Source organism: Vombatus ursinus, unplaced genomic scaffold, assembly GCF_900497805.2.
Source record: "Vombatus ursinus unplaced genomic scaffold, bare-nosed wombat genome assembly UNPS02012319.1, whole genome shotgun sequence".
In the NCBI taxonomy this organism is placed as follows: Eukaryota; Metazoa; Chordata; class Mammalia; order Diprotodontia; family Vombatidae; genus Vombatus; species Vombatus ursinus.
The window spans coordinates 2,059,739-2,081,781 of NW_020952097.1; the positions used below are offsets into that span (position 1 = coordinate 2,059,739).

General features: G+C 42.4%; 1 protein-coding gene across 3 annotated transcripts in view; it reads left to right on the plus strand.

Annotated features, from left to right (window-relative positions):
* The first annotated feature begins 503 nt into the window (after nt 1-503).
* Nucleotides 504-22,043, plus strand: part of PUF60 (poly(U) binding splicing factor 60) — a 35,903-nt gene continuing 14,363 nt past the window's right edge. For 2 of the 3 annotated variants that reach the window (XM_027857723.1, XM_027857724.1), the window contains exons 1-2: nt 506-566; nt 20,211-20,279. In XM_027857723.1, the coding sequence (XP_027713524.1) occupies nt 543-566; nt 20,211-20,279 (93 nt within the window). In that variant the 5' untranslated portion in view covers nt 506-542. Of the gene's footprint in view, nt 567-20,210; nt 20,280-22,043 lie in introns of all 3 variants that reach the window. The other variant, XM_027857725.1, reaches the window with a different exon arrangement.

A 22,043-nucleotide genomic window follows, 5' to 3' on the forward strand; every position in this document is an offset into this window, starting at 1 on the left:
GGTGTCCTTTGTAATCCTATATATAATTTATACATTTAAAAAACATCATTTTGAGAAAGGGACCGTAACGCAAAAATGGTTTGAATTTGAGCCATCCCCAAATGGAGTGGGCCGCCTCCTAAGGTAGTGAGCTCCCCGCCATCAGAGGTCTGCAAGGGGTCCTGGGAAAGAGCCTGACCAGGCCCGGGTGAACGACGGCCTGGGTTTCTCGGGCTCCCCGGAGGGAGGCGAGATGACGAGGTCGTGCCAGGCCGTCTCTCCCTTCTCTCCCTCAAGGCGCTCTACCCCTCTCTCCCAGCGATCCGCCTGCCTCCAGCCCTCCTTTCTTTGTCCCGCCTGCTCAGAAGCGAGAGCCTTTAGTCTCAGGCCGGAAGTGAGTTCTCGGTTATTCTCTCGTCTCCCTTTCCAAGGCGGAGCCAAGACCCCCTCGCGAGTTTTCCACCAGTTTCACCTTCCGTTACGTCGGCTAGGAGGAGCTCTCGCGAGAGTGAGCAGAGTACTGGGAAGAGTGAGGCGCGCGCGGCGGCCGCGGCGGACGCAAGATGGCGACGGCGACCATTACTCTCGTAAGTGAGCCCCTCCTGGAGCGAAGTCAGCGGCGAGATGGACGCGGGAAGGTGGGGGGAGGGCTGGCTGAGGGCCCGGGAAGTCCATGGCAGGCGCTGCCGCCGTGCCCGCGGGTCCGTCGCATGGATCTCCTTCATCTCTAGCCTCCTAGAGACGGGAAGGCGACGGGGGGTGGGGGGGTGGGGGGGGCAGGGCTACTGCCTTCCAGGCGGTGGCGGCGGCCTGGAACTACTACGCCCAGACTTCTTTGCGCCGGAGCGCTCGGGGCACCGAGTTCCTGTCGTTCCGCTTTGCATGCCGGGGGTGGGGGTGTAGTTTTCGCTGGCCATCGCGGGGCATGCTGGAACGAGTGGTGCTGTTCCCCCACCCATTGCATCCTGGGACGGGCATCGGGCTCTAGGGGCGGGGTCCAATGGTGCATGTTCACGTACCCCTTACCCCACCACTCCCTTACCCTCCCGTGTGTGCCTAACAGCTTTGTCTGTGGGATCCCAGTTGCATGTTAGAAGGCTGCAGTAGGGATGATCTTGTTGAAGGCAGGTCACTGCCACGTGAGCAGCGAGGCTTGGAAGAGGGGCTTTCTTCTGGCTGTCATTTTCCCTCCATATGATCCTTAACAGGGAGGCATACTGGCCTTCCCCGCCCCCCCCCAGGGAATCCAGGGTTCCCCAGCAAAAGATGTGGATTGGCCGTGCCTTATCAACGTAAGCGGTTTAGTTCAACACATATGAAGTGTATACTTCGTCTAAGTCCCAGGAAAATCAAATGAAACTGGTCTCATGAAGCTTAGGGTCTAAATGAGCTGTTATGACATATACACACATATGATACAAAAAGTAAAATTCGATAGGGGCAAAGAGGGAGTTATTCGAAGTGATTTATGGAAATTGAGGAAGGTGAGTTCACTTCACAGTCCAGGAACACTGGATGAAACAGGCAATATCTTAACTCAGGCATTTATTTCTGTGGTCTGCCTGTGCAGATAAAAATTCATCCATTGATTTTTGCCTGTCTTTTCATATATCTTCCACGGAGTAGCTATCTATCCAGTGGATTGGAGGCTTTCTTCAAGGTCTTTTGATATTTGCTAGATACCTACAATTTAGCATATCTGTTTATTTAATCCTTTGCTTTCCACAACTGATTGGCTCATCTCGTGACTCGAAAAAGTCATGCATTTTTGATGGCTTGATGATGTTATTTCCCTAAGCCAAAATTTGTCTGGCTAGAATTTTGATTCTTCTAGGATTATACTCCATGACTTTCTGTCAGTCTTAACAGCATCACTTGGAAATGCTAGCTATTATTACTGTTGAAAATCAGGTAGTCAGCAAGCATTTATTAAGGTCTTACTATATGCCAGACACTGTGCCAAGTGCTGGGACTCCAAAAACAAGCAGAAAGAAAGTCAGGCTCATGGAGCTTACATTCTAAGGATGATGATGACACATGAAGGGGGGTTGGTGGTGGTGAACAATGGTACCTGGTGAGATGCTTGGTAGAGCAAGTATTGTGGAGACAATACACAGTGCTGCCTGGAGAGGAATGAAGGTCTTGATGTCCTGCACTATTTGGGAGGAACCAGTTGATCAGAAGTTGGTGGGTCCTCAGGGCCAGAGAGCACTTCCGAAGTGAAAAATATTCCAAGTAGAGTGAGCTTCCTGGGTAAAGAGGTTTCTAAGGCGTGGTAGATCATGCCCCCTAAAACTCTTCATCTTGAAAGATCACGTCAGCTCTGAAAGTCACATCTTGGAAAGTATCTTCAGCCCCTGGGCCTCTTTCTCTGGATGGCACCTTCCAAAACCTGTGTTTTAGGAGAGCACCCAGGCCAGCTATCTCTTCTTTTTTCAATAGGCTACAACCTAGACTCCTCCATTATGCATCTGTTCCCACTTCAGCTTCCTTTTATATGTTGTCTTCCCTTTAGAATGTAAGCTCCTTGAGGACTGAGCCTGTCTTTTTGCTTATATTTGTATTTCTAGTACCTAGTGTAGTGCCTGGGAACATAGTAAGTGTTTAATAAATATTTGTCAATGGACTATTGAAGAACGAAAACATAGCCTTTGTATTAGGAAGCAACTAACATAACTAAAAGCATTGAGCATTTTCCCAAAAGCAATATCAGGTCGATTTCTTGTTCAATTCTAGGTGTGTACTAATAGAATACATGAGTAGACTATTCATTAAACTACATGTTTTAATCTGGACAGTGTTCATTCTTCATCAACTTTTTTTTTTCCTGGAGTAAGTTGCTAGTACCCTTTATGTCATTATGGATTGCATTGAAAAAGACCTTTAGTATTCTCGAGTTCAATACAATTAGCATATCATTTGCAAACAGGAGCATCTGGAGTACATTATCACTTAGGGAATCCATTTGCTTTGAATAGGACATCTTCTATGATGTTATGTTTATGTCACCCTGTTTTATTCCTCACTTGCTAGTTATATTTAGAGAGTCATTAAATTTCATCTTGATTGACAGTGATGGAAAAGGGGACAAATGGTCCTAAAAAAATCATACAATTTTTATTCATCCACTTTGTTTTTCCTGTGTGAATTGCTAGACCAGCCTTTTTGAGTGTTCATGAATCATATTGACAGGCCCTCTTAAAGCAAATAACAACATCTGTAAAAATTTCACCTTCTATGTAGAAAGGTCTTCTGTTTGGATTATGCCCATGAGAGAGATGCACACTTGCGGTGAGCATGTGTTTCTCTTTGTTTTATACCTTCTTTGAACTAATACTGTATGCAGAGGATTTTTAAACAAAGATATCTTTTTAGCTGAAGTTATTAAGGGATCTTGAATAATCTCACATGCATAGGGGAGGCACCATGTTGTAATTGAGGCTTTTGTTCTACTAAGTCACTTTGCTTTTTTGTAATCAAAAGATTTGTTTCCTATATTTTAACTTTGTGATGATGAAGATGTGGCCTGCTTCAAAAAAAGAAAATAGCCTTCAAAAGTCTGCTTTTTCCCTTCTCTTACTTTCATCTAACATACCCTCAGTATCTGTATAAACCATTCTCATAAAAGTTTTGTAGATATAAGATCATCATCTGGTTTGATAGTTGTTTTTTGGGGGGTGGGTAATATGGTCCATAGTCTTTTTTATTCTTTAGAAACATCTTTTATAAATTAACTTGAAAATCAGTCCCCGAATGCCATTAAATTTGTTACTTCAAGCATAGATTTCTTCCCTGTGTATTTGGTTATATCCAACCATTTCCCCCTTTCACTAAATTGTAGTTTTCATTTTCTTATAGCAGGCACATCAGGTATGGTAGAATGAGTCCAAATGTGGTAATTACACTGTTATTGATGGTGAAATATATTGACATAGAAACATTATGGTGTGTATTTCATTTCAGATCTGGTGTCTTCCTTCAATTTCTGCAAGTGCTCTTGGGATGGATGATATGTCTTGTAACCTTCTTTCTTTTGGCTTTTTACCCCACCTCAATTCCTTGTTGCTATTTTGAAAGGCAACAGTACTATTAATTTATCATCCTCTAGCATGATATTTTGCAATTGAGCTTGTAGTATAAACCAGCATTCCTCTGCTCTGTTGAAGGGAGGGGGTCTGTGGAGGACATCAAATAATTGCTGACTGAGACTGGACTTTTTTGCCCTCTTTTGTTTTGATCATTAATAATGAAGGATTTCACAGGAAAATTGAATATCTTCAGGAAGTTGAATCCTGAATATAGAGAATCAGAGGGATGAACACAAAATATATAAGTGAATAGAGGACTTCAGAGAGGTGGGTACGAATAGGATATGTGCTCATCAGATAATGAGAGGGGCAAGAGATGAAGCTTTCATGCATCTTGATGGCCCTCAGCATCTTGGGTGGCCCACTTGTGAAGGATTTATGGGAGGAAATGGGTAAGAGTTGCATAGGATAAGTATGATGTATAATGATCTACTCACCTCTTCCTTCTCTTTGCCATTTGTTTTACTTTTGCTATAATGAGTGGATTATCTAACTGTGAAGACACTTGAATGTGAAATTACTCCAGTGTTTATAAACAGTTGGTTCCTATCGCAACCTTTTTTTTTTTTTTAAATACTGTTTGGTACTTGCCACCACCATTGATTGTCAGTTTTCCTTAAAAAGAGTAGTCATGATATATAGGTGGGCATGGAGCTTCTCAGTAATCTTTTAGGCTTGTTTCATTTCTTGATCTTGAGCTGTAGCCCAACTTTTTAATTTTTGTTCCATTCCTTCATTGTACATGAAAGTCATTGAGTCCAAAAGTATGTGTTAAGTTCATTTGGAGGATCCCATCTAAATAGATTTTATTACTTCAGCATCCTTTGCAATAAATGTTGGTCTGTCATCTATGTGTTTATATCTTGGAAACTGAAATGCAAGATGACCAAATGTCCCCCAAGAAGATATTTCTTACTGCCTTTGGATATATACTGAAATGAACTCAGCCACCTTCAGATCTAGGATTTAGAGCTTGGAGGGAAATTAGATATTGTCTACTCCAACTCTGTCATCTTAGAGATGAGAAAACTGAGGTCCTTAAAGTAGGAAGCCACTTGTTGTAAGGGCACACAAGTGATTATTAGTAAAATAGTCTTCTTTCTACTACACAACACTGTTTACAGTAGAACGTTTAAATTGTTCTTCCATTTAGTTGTATGTTCTTTATGTCTTCTGGTTTCATTTATAATGAGAATGAAAATGCAGATAGTGTATTTCCTTCAGCACTATATCATCTTACTGGCCAAAGGTGTCATGTTTAGAGCATTAAAAATAAAATTAATATTTATAGTTGGACTAAAAATTGTTTTTCTTAGCACCTTTTACCTCCTTTTCTATCATTCTGCTGTTGTTGAAACAGAAGAGTGTAAATGTTGTAGTTAACACTACCTTCATAAGGCTAAGGGACTGCATTTCGTTTTTCTTTGGCCATGGCAACCCTGTCAAAAAAGTTCATTATTTAGTGGTGAATCTTGTGCTGCCCCTCTTTGTACTTAGCTCCACTAGTCCTCGGGCAGAAAACTGTATTCAAAGTCTTTCCGTCTTGATGGAGCTTGCTAGAGTTTGTGTTCCAGTATCAAAGCCTCCAAAAACCTATCTCCACATTATAGTGGTCACCTCCACACCACAATGTGGCCTTGGGAAGAGTTTTGATGGAGGCCGTAATGGAAGAGAAGGATCTCAGCGGGTACAGATGAACTGAGATGGGCTCTGGGATGGGTCATAACTATGCTGAGAAAACCTTTCCCTTCCAGGAGAGAGGTGATGGGGAATCAAGATGTCTTAGGGGGCAGGTAGTGGAGGGGGCCCAGTAGCAGCCCAGGTAAATCACCACCACACTCTGGTCAGCTCCTTCTGGTCTAGAAGACTCTGAATAGAACAGCCAGTTCAGTTGTTGGCTATTTCTTAACTTACTGTCCAGCCACAGTCATCTTTATCCCATGTGGAACAAAATTGAAACCGGTTCCCTAGTTCTCCTATAGAAATTGCATCTCTTTGCATTAAGAGGAAAGAATTAATTCCAGGCTTTCAAAGCTGGGAGTCAATTCAGCAAGCATTTATTAAACTCCTGATGCTCAAGCCACTGTGCTAGGTACTTACAAAAATGTAAATTAAATAATTTTTGCCCTCCATGAGCTTATTTATTATTGGGAGGAGACTAGAGATACCCAAATAAGTATATTACAAGGAAAATTGAGGAGTCCTAATCCCAGAGCAGGGTGGGGTTCACAGAAGGCTTCTGTGAAGAAGTAACTTCTAAAGTAAATCAGATATACATAGAGTATACATTGAGACAGTAGAGGACCTTTGGGGGAAAAGTAGTAGTCCAGTTTGGTAGCAGTTTAAGAGTTCATGAGTAGGATTAGTATGATATAAGACTGAAAAGGTAAGTGAGAGCCAGATTGTAGAGGGTCCTAAATGGCAGGCCAAAGATCTGTATTTTATCCTGTGTGGGGAGTGGGGAGGCATTGACAGTTTTTAGCAAGAGAATGACATGGTGAAAATTTTGTAGAAAAATTGTTTTGGCAGTTATGTGGAGGGTGGATTGAAGAGGGCAAAGATGAAACAGGAAGGCCAATTAGGCTATTAGAATACTTAACATGGTACTTGATGAGGGCTTGAACTGGCATGGTGGCCACGTGAGTAGGGATAAGGGAAATAGCTGCAAGAGATGTTGCAGAGTTAGAATCTGTAAGGCTTGGCTGTTGTTGAATGGGGGGGGGCCCTCAAGTGAGGGAGCGGGGAGAGAGAAGAGTCAAAGATGATCCTGAGGTTACAAACCTTGGTAATTGGGTCTATGGTGGTGCCCTCAGCAGAAATAGAGAAGTTTGTTGAAGGGAGATGGACAGATTTGGAATGAATTTAAGTTCCATTTTGGACATTATAAGTTTGAGATGCCAGTGGTATATCCAGGAGACAGTATTCAACAGACAGTTGACATTGTGACTGGAATTTAGGAAAGAAATTAGAGTTCAGTGTATAGATTTGGGAGTCATCACAAAGAGATGATATTTGAACACATGAGAGTTGGTGAAATTAGGGAGAAGAAAAGAGGGCCAGGGAAAGCGTTCTGGGGAAAACCATAGAAGATGGATGATAATTCAACGAAGAAAACCTGAGAAAGATCAGGCAGGCAGGCAGAAAGTAAAAGCAGTGGCTCTTAATAAGAGGGAGAAGAGAGTGTCCAGAAAGAACAGATGGTTAACAGTATCAAAAACTCAGTGAGGTCAAAGAAAATGAGGACTGAGAAAAGGCTGTTGGATTGAACAGTTAAAAAGTTGTAGGTACCTTAGAGGGCTGCAAGTCAGATTGCAAGGGCCATCAGGTGCTTTCAGGTCCAAGTCAGGTCTAAAACAGAACTGAGCCCCTTTTCTACAAACCTGGTGATCATCTAGCTTCTGTTTGAGACAGACCATTGCATTTCAGTTAGCTTTATTTGGAGGAAGTTTTTCTTTAAATTAAACCTATATTTGTTCATAAAATTTAAGCTCCAATTTCTGTCATTTACCTCCCCACCACCCCAACCTGGGTCCAGCCAGCCTTTCCAGCCTTCTCATAATATTTCCCTTTATTATACTCCATGTTCCAGACAGCTTGGATTACCCACTGTCCTGTATTATATTGTCCTCTACTGTTTCTTCACTCCTCTTAATAATATTTCCATGCCCCCTCATCTCCATCTATCATTGAATTTTAGTCAGTGGGATTTCAGCTATCCTCTGAATCCTTTGAAATCTTTTCTTCCAAAACTCAGGGTGCATTTTAGACTTTATCCAGTTTTCCTCTCCTGTGTCACAAATTGAGTATATGTGGGCACATGTAAATTCTCTGTTTCTAGAATTCCTTTGCAGGGATAACAGGGAGTGCCCTTTTTTCAAGTTTGATTTTGTACAACATTTTAGGCTCAATTAATAGGCATTCATTAAGAAATTACTGTGTGCCAGGCACTACCCTTGATGCTGAATCAGTCAGTCAGCAAGCACTTACCACCTTTTATTTTCCAGGCACTGGGCATACTCAAAAAAGGCAGAGTCCTAGCTCTCGAGTTCACAGTCTGATGGAGGAGACAACATGAAAACAACTATGTACAAACAAGATAGATAACAGAATAAATTGAATATAATCAGTTGAGGGAAGGCACTAGCATTCAAGGGGATTGAGAAAGTAGTAGGGAGGGACAACTGGGTGGCCCAGTGGATAGAGCACCAGCTCTAGAGTCAAGAGGAACTGAGTTCAAATGTGGCCTCAGACACAGAACATTCACTAGCTGTGTGACTCTGGGCAAGTCACTTAACCCCAATTGCCTTACCAAAAAAAAAAAAAAAGGAAAAGAAAGTAGTAGGGAACACTAGAATTCTGTATAGCAGAGAAGTGACATGGTTATCAGATCTGTGATGTATGTATCAGATCAGCAACTGTATGGAGGATGGATTGGAGAGGGGAAAGATTTGAGGCAGGCATACCAATTAGCAAACTATTAAAATAGCTAATGTTACCAAGAAATCCAAAGGCCTATCTGCTGCTGCCAGATGAGTTTTATTTGCTTTCTCATGAAATTTCTGCTGCAGGAACATTAGAATTAGCACCCGTTTTGTAGGTTGATTCTGTGAGGTCACATTGGATTTGGGTATAAAAAGGGTAAATTTCCAGCCATCAATCTTCTTGGTAAGTTTAGCAGTGAAATAGCCCTGCCATCCCCAGGTAAGACTGGCTTAGAAATAATCTTTCATTGTAGTAAAACAAACAAACGAAGTGTTTCTGGAAACCCTTCCTAACACTAGTGTGCTTTCTGTAAACCACTGATAAATGTGGGGCATTTTTGGAAACTCTTTAAGACATTTTAAGTTTTTTAATTTCTAAAGGTTTTATTATATGGGAACCTATAGTATTAGCACATACAGCCAAGAATTTTGAGTTAGACCTACCCTGGGCTGCTTGATCTTCCCATACTAGCTAGGCAAGGCAGAATTGGGCAGACTAGTTTTGTCAGCACAAACCTGTGTATGGGTCAGTGATGTGAGACTAGGCTCAGGTATGAGCTCTTTGAACAGCAGCTCCAACAGCTTCCTGGTTTATCTCTTGTTGTGTGTATTTGGTTTTGGGTGTTAGTTTTGTTTTTTTTTTTTTCTCTTTTTCTTTTTAACCAGCTAGATCCAGTCTTCTAGTGCTTGGTCTCACTATGCAAAGCTACTCTGTGGATTTCACAACTCAGAGAACCCCATTTCCTCTGAGAAAGCTTTTGTCTTTACAGTGAGCAGTGAGTCAGAGATGGTCAGGATTTTCACTAGAGGATGAGTAAAATATGTAGCCGAGGATACAGTAGGGACTTGTTCTGCTGCCTGCCTGCCTGTGTGTATACTCCTATCTGGTCTACAGTACTCTGCTGTTTTATAGCTGACCTAACTTCATCTAATCCAGGGCTTCTTAAACTCTTTCCACTCATGACTCCTTCATCTCTTCTTAAGCCCATATGGGGTCGCAACCCATAGTTTTAAGATTCTAATCTGACCTAGTGGATATGCCAAAAGTGCCACACAGCCCAAATACATACTGTGTGAGACTGGTGAAGTGAGTAAAACTTAGCTTGCCTTTTCCCTAAAGACCTCACCCTCTCTGTCCCCTTATGACTTGGTGATCTTGGCTTTTGGGAAATGATAAATCAAGATGTGTTATTAGTGCCCTAGCATGTACTCTTTGATCCAGTGACACTGGCCCCTTTCCTGTTCTTCCAAACAAGACACCCCATCACTTGGCTCCACATTCTCACTGCCTGTCCTCATACCTAGAATGCTGTCCTTCATCTTTGCCTCCTGACTTCCAGTCCCTTCCAGTCCCAACTAAAATCCCATCTTTTACTGGTAGCCTTCCTCAACCCCTATTAATTCTAGTTGCCTTCCCTCCTTTGATTATTTCCTGTTTTTCCTGTATGTAGCTTGTTTATGTTTGTTTGCAGGTTGTCTCTCCCATTAGATTGTAAGCTCCTTGAGGGCAAGGACTCTTTTTCCTTTTGTATCCCCAGCACTTAGCACAGTGCTTGGCACATAGTAGGTACTTAATCAGTCTTCATTGACTGACTGAGATCTGAATAACCACTAGTCTCTCTGCTATGGAGCTCTTTTTTCTTGTCTTTCTCACCAACTTTCTGCCCTGCTACCAGCTTCTAGCATTTACCATTCTTGCCATTATTGCTTCTGTTTTCTTTTCTCTCATCTGTCCCCTTTCTCTGTCTCTCAACTAAATTTTGTTTTGTTTTGTGCCAGAGTGATCTGGCCTTTCTGCTCTGGCTAATGAAAACATTTTTCCTTCTGGCTGGCGAGCTGTACTCAATGGGATGGAGAGGGACAGTGAGCTTAAAGGTTGAGTGTTCCTTGTTGTCACTCATAATATCCTCTCAGATAATGCTTTCTTTTTTTTTTTTTTTTTTTTTGCATCTCTGGATAGGTTAGGTGTTGTTTTGATAGACACTAAAACAAAATGTCAGCAATGATTTAATTGTGCCTTGGCTTTCTCCATCTTGTTTTCGTTCTTTCTTTTTTTTTGTTTGTTTGGCAGTGGGGTTAAGTGACTTGCCCAGGGTCACAACAGCTAGTAAGTGTTATGTGTCTGAGGTTGGATTTTAACTCAGGTCCTCCTGACTCCAGGGCCAGTGCCCTATCCACTGAGCCACCTAGTTGCCCCCATCTTGTTTTCTTGATCTTCTGCTCTCATGTGTTTGCTTAACTTTGCAAGTCTGGAGCACCAAACACTAGTCCTGTGGCAAAATAGCCAGGGAGATTTGAGCTTGGGCATGCAGTGGAATGGGAACATTAGACCTTTGATAGATGAGTTAGTAGTATGTATATATGCATACTGGTGTTATCCAAAAGGTTAGACTACAGAGAATTTTTTTTCATTTTGCTAGATTCTCATTTGACAAGTGACCCACGTGACTCTAAGAGTGGGAAGTGTTTTGCAGTGAGGACGTTAATATTGAGACTGGGTTTTGTTTTTGGATTTACCTGGTATTCTCTCTCTCTCTCTCTCTCTCTCCCTCTCCTTCCCTCTCCCCCCCTCCCCTCCTCTTTCTCCATTTTCTTTCTCTCTCTCTCTTTTTCTCTTTCTTTCTCCCTTCCTCCCTGTCTTTTCATCTCACCCCTACAAGGTAGGTTTTAGATTGTAGGCCCCAGATCTTTTTTTTTTTTCATGATGTGGTAATGGTCCTATCTTCTTGTTCCAGAAAGGAACACTTCCATTTCAGTTCTGCCTCTGTTTTTTCCTGTCATGTGTCAGGTCACTCTGGAGTTTTCCTTGCCTGAATGGGAATCACCTAGATCTGCCTGCTAAGAGGAAGATGGAGAACTAGACTGATGCCCTGGGGTGTTATGAGAAGTCAAAAGCCATATAGATTCCCAAGCACCTGTTTGTTGAATAGGAGCCTGTACTTTTCCTTGTTTCATGGGTATACAAAGCTGTGGACCCAACCCAACATAGTCTAGTATGGTAGTTCTGAAGAAGCTAGAAATGCTGAGGGCTTGAAGCTGGTCTGGAGGGTGTGTGAGGTGGGGAGTGGTAATACTAGCATTATAGGAAATGGCAGTGGCACTGTGGGTCTCATCCTGGAACTTATCAGTACCTTGGACTTTCTCAACCTGGAACAGCATATCATCCCCTCAGCCTACTCACTGTGGAATGTCCCTCTGCAAGGCCTGTCCCCCTTCTCCCATTAGTGAGTTCCTTCTGGAGCCTCTATTTTATAGAAGGGCCAAGGTTGGCCTGCCTTCATTCTCCTCCCAGTAACCTTGTATTTGATTTCTTCCCTCATTAGATTTTAAACTCCCTTGTATTTGTTTTCTTTGTTAGATTGTAAACTCCCCTTAGGGCAGGGACTGTCTTTTTGCTTGCAATTGTATCCCTGTTGCTTAGCTCTGTGCTGAGCACATACTAAACACTTAATAAATGCTTCTTTACTTTCTTTCTGAGGGCATTGATCCATCCAGATGTATGTATGTGAAATCAGGGTATTTTGAACCAGGCTGTTAGGAAGGCTTCTGGTGGCTTTTGTCCAGGCCTTTTCCACAGCTGTTTGGTATTGTTCTCTGGAGATTTATTTGAAGACAGTTTGCTGTTGCTGGAGAGCATTCAGAGGAGTTCTGTGGGCCCCTATGTGGGAGCTGGCCTTTTGAGGAAACAAAGCTACTTTCAGCCTTTAGTTGATTAAACTGGCAGGGCTACAGGAATGAGTGGTTGGAATGGCCATTTGAATTGCAGTTTGAGCTAAGTGACTTTCCCAACAAAGACATCAAAGGCATACCTTACTCCCTCTGTCCTTCTCCTGTCAGGGATATTCTATGAGGTGTGGTGAATCATTTCCCCAGGAGCAAGGGACATAGGGGCTGATTTGGGCCTGCATGGCTTCACTTTACCTAAGGAGCTAGATCCAGAGCTAGTCACAGAATCATAGAATCTCAGACCTAGAAGGCACCTCCAAGGTCATACAGTTCAGTCTCTTATCTGAGCAGAAATTCCCTCTGTATCTCTGGCTGGTGATCACTCTGTCCTCTCTTGAAAACCTCATATTCAGTCCATTTTATCTAACACCTTCACACCTTTGTCCTTTTCATTAGAATGCTGTGCAGTCTCTTTTCACTTCTCCAAGTCCCTGGATTCCTTCAGCCCAAAGTCTTTATTGATCTCCTTGATTGTTTGTGCTTATTCCCTCCTCAAATTATCATGTATATACTTATTTATTTATATGTTATGTTCCTTCACCCTCTAGAATGTAAGCTTTGTTTTTTTCTTTGTGTCCCCAAGGTCTAATACTGGGAGGATGAGAGAAAACAAGCTTTTATTGCCTACTGTGTTGCAGGCATTGTGCTAAGTTCTTTAAAAATATTATCTCATTTGTTCCACAGCACACTGTAGGTACTTGACAGCTGTTGGATTGCATTTTGAACAGGTCTAATTGTTAGGAAGTTTTTTTTTTTAAACTAGTTTTTATCGATGTCTTTGGGCTTTTTAGGTTTTTTTTCTTTTTACATTACCATAGTTTCCCCCATATGCCTCTCCCTCCCAAAGTCTCATCTATAAAAAAAAGTTTTCCTAAGACAGAAAGAGGAAAGAATCAGTGTAACTGATCACTATGTTGAAAAAGTTTGAAAATAGGTACTAATTCACAGCTCCCATCAATAGTGCATCAGTGTGCCTATTCTCAACTACTTCAACAATGACTATTGTCATACTTTGTCATCTTTGCCAATTTGCAAGGTGTAAGTTGAAACCTGGGGTTGTTTTGATTTGCTTTTCTTTTATTGTTAGTGATATGGAACATATTCTTTCATGTGGTTAATAATTTGCAACTCTTTTGAGAACTATTTGTTCATAATCTTTGACTACTTGTCCATTGGAGAATGGCTTTTGATCTTTTATATTTGTGTGGATGGATAGATAGATGGATGTAGCTATACATGCAAATATATTTCTACATAAATTTTGAAAGTTTTTTTTTCCATTCTTATCTTAGGTGCATTAATTTTATTTGTGCAGAAGCTTTTCAGTTTCATATATTTAAAGTGATTTATTTTATCTTTTGTAATTGCCTCTATTCCTTATTTCTTTCAGAATATATATCTCCTATCCATTGCTGTGAAAGGGTTATGATCTGCTTCTCTTCTAATTTTTTTATAGTATGATCTTGAATATTAAAGTTATGTATCCATTTATAATGTATTATTATGGTATAAGGTGTGGGACTAAGCTAATTTCTGCCAGATTGTTTTCCAGTTTTCCTAGCACTTTTTATCAAAAAGGGAACTATTATGTTAGGAAGTTTTTCCTTATATCCTGCCAAAATTTTAACCTTTTAACTAATTTCAACCATTCTTCCTAATTCTGCCCTCTGGGACCAAGTAAGACATCTAATCTGTTTTACGTTTGATAACCCTTCAAGTGTTTGAAGACAGTGATTATGTTCCCCTGAAATCTTCTATTTGCTAGGCCAGTCATCCCTTCTGCCTTGTACTGAACCTTGTATGACTTTGTTTGGAATCGCTATGCCATTTTAGTTATTTTCTTTCGAATATGCTCCATCTGTGGACCCTTTGTCCTAAAACATGATACTCAGAACCAAACATAGTAGTTCCTATATGATTTTGCTAGAGCAGAGTACAGTGGAACTGTTCACTCCCTTGTTCTGGACCAGTAACTTTTTTTAATCTAGCCTGAAATTGTTGGCCTGTCATACATCAAACCATATTAAAACTTCTTTGAGGGAGGGAAAGGAGGGAAGGTCTTTTTCACATGAGCTGTTGTCTTGACTCATCTTCTCCTGTACTGTACTTGCACTGCTGTAGGATTTTATGTAATCCCTTTGACATATTATTTTATTAGATTTGACTTAACCTTTCAGCCTGCCAAGACCTTACTGGATCCAGATCTTTTCATCCAACATGTTAGCCTAGCTTCATGTATGTCATCAAAAAAGCCATTGATAATGTTGAACAGATTCAAATCCAGTCTCAGACACTTGACACTTACTAGATGTGTGACCCTGGGCAAGTCACCTAAGATGATGTTGAACAGAGCAGTACTAAGGACAGATCACTAGAACACTGTTATATTAGAAACCTTCCTCCAAAATGACATTGATCAATGCCCTTTGGGTCCAGCGAGCTCTAGATCTACCTAGCTATTATCATGTGGTCTAGTAATACCCAACCTGTGGGCCCCAGACTCCTAGGGACCACAGAATTACTGCAAGGGGTCAGGTATCCATCTATGAATTCATAGCTAAGCAAACACAACTTCTTTAGATGGAATAATCTGACAGTAGCCAGTGACCGTGGTCAGGTCGTTTAATTTCTTAGCCTCAGCTCTCTAAGATTTATCTAGTAAATTACATAAAGTGTAGACAGTGTTTTTTCTACATTGATAGAGTTCCTGGACCAACAAAATCACACATTCTTGGTGCATGAGTGGTGTAGGAATGAAAAACATCCAAATTAGTTTTTAAATGTTATTAATTTCATTTATCTTTTTGTTGTCTTTTATCAGTTAACAGCTCTAGTTATATGGAGGCTTCTTTAAACTTTTTATACATTTTAAGAGGATTCCTCAACTTGTGAAGTTTGGAAATCATGATCAGCTCATATCTCATCATTTGTCTACAAGGTCTGTTTCTGGAATTCCCCAAATCTACCAAAGAACTCTGTCAAATAGGTAGATAAAGTTAGTCTGGTACAGCTTGTTGTTTATGAACCCATGCTATCTCTGATGATCACCATTTCCCTTTTCAGCTCTTCAAAAGCCATTTTAAAAATAATACATGCTGGAATTTTCTTAGAGTCAGAGGTCACTGCGCTACAGTTTGGAAAATTCACCCTCTTCTTTTTTGAAAATTATGGTCTAGCATTTGCCTTTCTCCTGCCTGTGGTCTATCTTCCTAATTTAAGGAAGATTATTGACAGTGGCTCTGTAATTACCTCTGTATGGTTGTTCTGTGCCTTGGGATATTGTTTGTCCAGGCAAAGTCATCTGAATGGTATTTCCCAGTCTGGGAGTCATTCTCATTGGTAGAGCAAAGAAGAAAGCAGTTTTGCTTTCTCTTCACTGTCTTTTAGCTTCCCATACACCCTGATCAGCAGCAAGGTAGTATCTCTTCTTTGAGCTTTCTTTTTTTGCCCCGGCACATCTTTAAAAGCCTCTTTGATTGTCCTTAGTGTTCTTTATCAGACATTGCTCATTTTGAACTTTGTTAAGTGCTTTTGACATTATATTACTGCTCTGCTCTTTTGTGTTCCTTCTCAGTTTTGTGGTCTCCTATCTTTTTTTACATGACTAAAAAACTACGCATTTATCTTTGTAGCAGAGAATGGCTCATCAGTTAGAAGGTTGGACACTGAATTGCTTACTACTATTGCTTTCTCTGCTATAGTCTCAAGTATCATCCTAAGGGGTGAGACAGGACCCAAACATGTCAGAAGTGTCTGTACCAGTTTCCTTGACAGGCTTGCCTGTTTGTTCTGGATTTGGGTTCTGTTCCTAAAGCAGCCTTGCCCTGGAAAGTGCTGCTTGCTGGTGGAGCACCCAGGATCTACCTTGTCCTTATTCCCCTGTCTTACCTTGATTAGGAGGCAGGTAGCAATAGAGTAGGCTGGGGAGAGACTTCTCACTTTGGGCCTGCTATTCTTCTGGGGCCATTAGTCTGGAAAGGACATCTACCATAGCAATCACAGATCCTGCCCTTTCTGCCTTGTCCTTCAATCAGCTTCACATTGAGAAAAGCAGAGGAGAATGAAATCATGTCCCTTGCTGTTTGTTCAGTCCTGTCCAACTCTTCAGGACCCTGTGGAGGTCCTGAAGGTCCCATACTGTCCATGGGATTTTCTTGGCAAAGATGCTGGAGTGGTTTGCTGTTTCCTTTTCCAGTGGATTAAGACAAACAGAGGTTAAGTGACTTGCCCAGGGTCACACAGCTAGTAAGTGTTTGAGGCCAAATTTGAACTCAGGTCTTCCTGACTCCCAGCCCAGTGCTGTATCTACTGAGCCACCTTACTGCCTCCTTGCCATTACCGATCTTGTACTCTAGTAGGGAAGATAAGACAGAGAAAAAGTAAAAGAGCAAACTGACTTGTATTTTTTTGGGAAGTGTCAAGTTACAGTAATAGTTTAGAGATGGAAGGGAACAGTATACATTAGGACAGTCAGGAAAGTCGGCCAGGAAGAGGGTAAGTCTGGAGCTGAAGGTTGGTCAGAGTTTGGCAAGGTGGATTACCCCTCCTTGCCTGGTGTTGGTAGTTGTGGAGGGCTATGGATTGATTTTTGTGGCAGTCTTCCAGAGGAAGGGAGAGAGGATAGGGACCTGTGGAATTGGACCTGTAAGTTACGTGATCTCCCCATCCTGCCTCCACCCCCTACTACCACTCTCCACATATACCATTCTCCCTTCTTGCTTTGGCCTCTTGATTCCTTCTATCCCCTCTGAGGTGATCCTGAGCCTATTCAGAGCTGTGGACAAGTAAGGCATCAGCCCCCTTGGGGATGAAGGACAGGTAGACTGGAGGAGGACAGCAATGAGGTGAGACTGGCCCTTGTTTCATCAACATGGAGGGTAGGCAGAGGAGGAGTAGAAGAGCACATTCAGCGAACATTTCTTAAGCTTCTCTAAGCAAGGTGCACAGCTAGATGCTGATCATAGTATTGTCAATTTAGAGTTGAAAGGACCTCAGAGAGAAGTGAAGTGACCCTAGTGGTTGCGTGGGGTTTGAATTCTGGTCTTCTAATATCACATGGACTGTGTGACCTCAAGAAGCTTTTAATCTAAAGAGGAGAAAATACATATATACAAATAACTCTGAAACAAGGAGGAATGTGATAAAGGCAAAGATAAGATTGAGACAAAATGCTATGAGAAATTTGAGGAGGCAGTGACCCCTTCTACCTGTGAAGGAAAGGGAGGATGCTGTGGAAGGTTTCATGGCCTAGGTAGCATTTGAGGCAATTGAACCTTAAAGAAAGGAAAAGATTTCAACAGCAGAAATTGGAGGCGGGGGTGGGAGGGGTGTCTCTTCTAGACTAGGCATTAAAGCAGTGTTAGCAAAGGCACAGAATACAAGAGGGAGGGATTAGAATGGGGAATAGAAAGTAGTCCAGTTTGGCAGGGAAAAGGAATAAATGAAGGGGAATAGTTTAAGGTAAGACTGGAAAGGTAGGCTGGACACAGACTATTGAGACTTTTCAGTGTCCACATATGAAGTTTATACTTTATTTGGTAGACAGTAGGAGACCGTTGAAATTTCTTGGAGTGACATAATGTATCAAATCTATCGTGGCATTTAATAGGGACGAATGTAAAATCACAGAGTTGGATTCAGAGTCAAGCTGTACAAGTAAGAGCAGGATGGAGGAGGTATGCTTTGACAACAGTAAAGCATTTATCTGAAAGTTTCTCATGGTGGGGAAGAAGGGCAAAACTTGTCCTGCTTGGCCCCAGAGGTAAGAACTAGAACAAGTGGGTGGGAGTTGCAGCGAAGATTTAGAATTGACAGCAGGAAAAGTTAACAATTAGAGCTTTCCAAAAGTAGCGTAGGCCACCTAGGGTGGTATAGAAGGTTCCCCTTTATTGGAGGCTGGAAGACCACTTGTTGGAGTTGTTGGTACTGTTCAGGTATGTGTTGGACCTTTGAGATCCTTGAAATTTGAGATTCTGTAATTTGGTGATCTGGGTATTGCAGTAGGAAGATTATTTGGGTAGCTGTTAGAAGGATAAATTGGAGAGAAGAGACTGGAGGCAGGAAAGAAGACTAGTCAGGAAGCTGTTATTAATCAACAGTGTTATGTGCCTGGCACAGTGCTAGTTAAACACTGGGAATTCAGGTACAAAAATGCAATGATTCCTACCTGGAGCTAACATTCTAAAGGGAGAGGCGAATCCAGCTAAAAATATATATGGCACAATAGGAAGTTTTATACATATACACATTCAGACAAATCTAAGATACTTTGGGAAGGAGAGCACTGTCAGGGCACTAGAACCTGAGGTAAGAAGGGAGTGCATTCCAGCCTTCTTGAGATGACCATTTCAAAGACACAGAGACAGGCAAGAAAGTGGCTTAGTAAGGTACACAGAAAAGCCAGTTTGGCTGTATCATAAAGTAAATGTGTGTTGTGGGGGTGGGGGGGGTGTTGTTGATTGTGGGCAGAGATATCGTCCATTGAGGCTGGAAAGAGAGGTAGGTGCCAAGTTTGAAGGACTTTAAAAATCAAAAGAGAAATAGGAAGCCATTGGAGTTTCTTGAGTAGGAAAGTTATAAAAATCAGTTTTGTATTTTAAAAAAATTACTTTGGCAGCAGTATATAGGGTGGCCTGGAGTGGGAGAGGCGTGAGTTGGGGAAACAGTTCACATTTTTATACCTTTATAACATTTACAAAATGCTTTCCTTATTAACACCCTGTGAGGTCAGTGAGAGGCCTAGACTTAGGTAAGGTGTTTAAGGCAGAGGGTGAATCAACAGGCTTGGTAACTGGGCAGAGGGCCCAAGGTGATCTGAGGTTTAAAGCAGGTAAAATTGGTCAAAGTGATTTGAGGGGGTTGGTTTTTTGAGGGAAAAATGAGTAGTTTAGCCCTGGATTGTTGGGTTTGAGTTGCTGATTAGACAGCTAAGTTGAATGTGCCTTGTAATTAGCTGGAAATTTTGAATTGGTGCTTCAGCAAAAGACCAGATTTGGAGATATTAATTGGAGCCATGAAGATAAGTGGAATTTTCCAGGAAAGAGTTTGGTGCGATGAGAATAATTTACACTTAAAGGGTTAGAGGAGGATAAGGAGCTGGTAAAGGAATCAGTGTAATCTCTCCCCAATGTCAGGACACTTAGCTAGGTGCACCTCCTTGCTTCCTGGACCATCTTGTTCTTAGATATTTTAACTTGCTTCACTCCTTCCCTGGCCTCTTCTATGATTGTTTCTGGACAGAAGAATATTCCTAGATTCCTTAGCTCCAAGAATAAGATAGCTGGGACCAGGAGCCAGATGCTATCTGGCATAGTATCTATCAGTGTAAACAGTGGGGGAACCACTCAGTGGTGATGGTGTGAGTATTAATTCTTAGGTGTTGGGGATGTCCATACAGTTGTGTTGCCTGTCAGCCTTAAGGGGGAAAAGGGAACCTACTCCCCCTTAAACCCTCTCAGGATGAGGGGACCACTGGGGGAGAGTGATGGCTATCAAAATGAGGGACAGGGGACCAGAGTAAGGGAGGGAGGGATAAATAGCATCTGTCAGAATGAAAAGTCCAAGGCCCCCCAAAAGACACTGGTATCAATGAGATCTGTGGTCTTAGTGGTCAGTGCAGGGCAATGAGGAGTGTGATTTTGATTAGATAGGCTGAAGCTCTTCATGACTTGGTACCTATTAAACCCCTTCATCTGCCTGTGCTTGGGCTGTGCTTGTTTTTGCAGTGGCTGATATGAGGGGTTGGGTGGGGGGGGGGGTCACATGAGTCCTTGAGTGTGGGGGTTGGGTTGGGCTAAGGGTTTCCTTTCCCCGGGGGTGGGGGGTGGGGCGAGGGGTGGTGGTGGTGGTGGTAGTGGCGGCGGCGACTCTGGGTACCTGGGCTTTGTGAACAGTGATTGAGTGCCTACCTATCACAACATCTCATTCCTGCCTGCAGCAGGTGAATGGCCAGCAAGGAGGGGGGCCCGAGCCATCGGCAGCGGGAGACAAGTGGAAAGCTCCACAGGTATTGCCTTTACCATATTCTCTGTCAATTTGGAGCACAGACTTATCAGTGGGGTATGCTTGGATTCCTTCTCAGTGCAGAAGAATGGCTGTTTCTTACCAACGATTGCAGCCATGGACCGCCGGGGCTCTATTAAGTTAGACTCTCAAGTCAGAATTGTTCAGAGGGACAAATGAAATACCTTCAAGAATTCATAACAGCTGTATGGTCCTTAAGACCTGAAGCTTTTTTAGGAAGTCTGTTTCCTAGAACCTGGTTACATTAAGGCCATTTACTAATACAAAGAATTAAGTTCTCTGGCTTCCAATCTGTATCTTTCCTGCAGTTATGGGCCATCTTCTGTTCTGTCCTCTCCAGCCTCCTTTTCTGAACTCAAGAGCTCTAGACTCTATTTATCTTTTCTACTCTTAACTTAGGTTAGTGCAGCCTCCTAAATTAACCTGCACGCCAAAGAGCTGCATCCTAAACCCATTCTAAGTGGCTCCTTTTGGGGAATTAAGGAGATTGGAACTTTGCCCTTTTGGTCTTGTTTTTATGTATTAGGGAAATTTCTTGTAACTGTTACTGATTTCCTGGGACCCAGGGTCTGTTCACTCATCCCCATTAGCATGCAAATACCAGTGCCTCTCTTTTTGCCTCTCACTGTTAGCCTTGGTGCCACCTTGGAGTCCTTTCAGGAAGCCCCTGGACAACTCAAAGGAAGGGGAGAAAGGGAAGGCTTGTCTCTGAGGTCTGGGCCTCAGGAGGAATTTTAGGCAAAGTGGTTTTTTATAGGGACAATTGGGAGGTGCATTGGAAAGAAAGCCAGTACATGGGACTGGGCTCTTTTTCCATAGGGAGAGGGGAAAGGAAAAGGAGACAAAAGGAAGTGTTATCATAGGCCTAAACTTTGTAGTGGAGAGACTCTAGTTTTCTTCTTAATGGGGGAGGGGACAGCAGCAGGGAGTGTCAGTCTGCCTCATCACTCCTCTGACCTCCTCTGAAGCACTCTCTCTATTGGCTGAATGGAGAAGGGCCTTTTGTTTCCCAAGACAAAGGATGAATTGAAGGATTTCAGTCCCCCAACTCTATGGGGTTTGGCTACTAGTTACCATGGTGAATGGCCCCTGTCCTGTAGCCCCCAGCTAGCTGTGATGATCTTTTTTGCGTTAGAGCTGGGGCTTAGGCTGGTGGTGGGGAGCAGTGAAGGTCAGAGAGGGAAAGGAGAGAAGGGATAGAGAGGGAAAGGGAGGCAGAACTGACTTTGGAGATTGGTAAGGGGCTGAACTGAATGACATTGGAATCTGGCAGGGGCCTAGGTTGGTCCCAAGGGTACAGGGCCATAACCACATTTTTACCACATGGAAAAAGGAATGTACAGGTTGTATTTGTGTTTGTTTAAAATGTAGCAAAACATTTTCTAGCTGTGAAATGTATGCCCTGTAGGCCAAGAGGCAGGGAAGGCAGTATGTCCATAGACAGTGGCTGGGCTGGGTGTGCTCTACAGAGCCTGAATGCTCCCACCATATTATCCTGGGCTACTCAGCACAATTTCTTTTCAGGCAGCTTTTGTTCCTGCCTGAAGATTTGGGATTTGAATTTGTGTAGCCTAGGACCTTCCTTCCATTTTCCTCTCAGGACCTAGGATTAGCACTGAGGACAATGGGGGCCTTTGTTACTATATACATTTTCACTTTTGGCAAGGGTAGTTGATAATTGTTAGGAAGAACCTGGGTCCCAAATCACTAATCCCCAGTAGCCCATGCCCTGCCTTTTTTTGCTCTT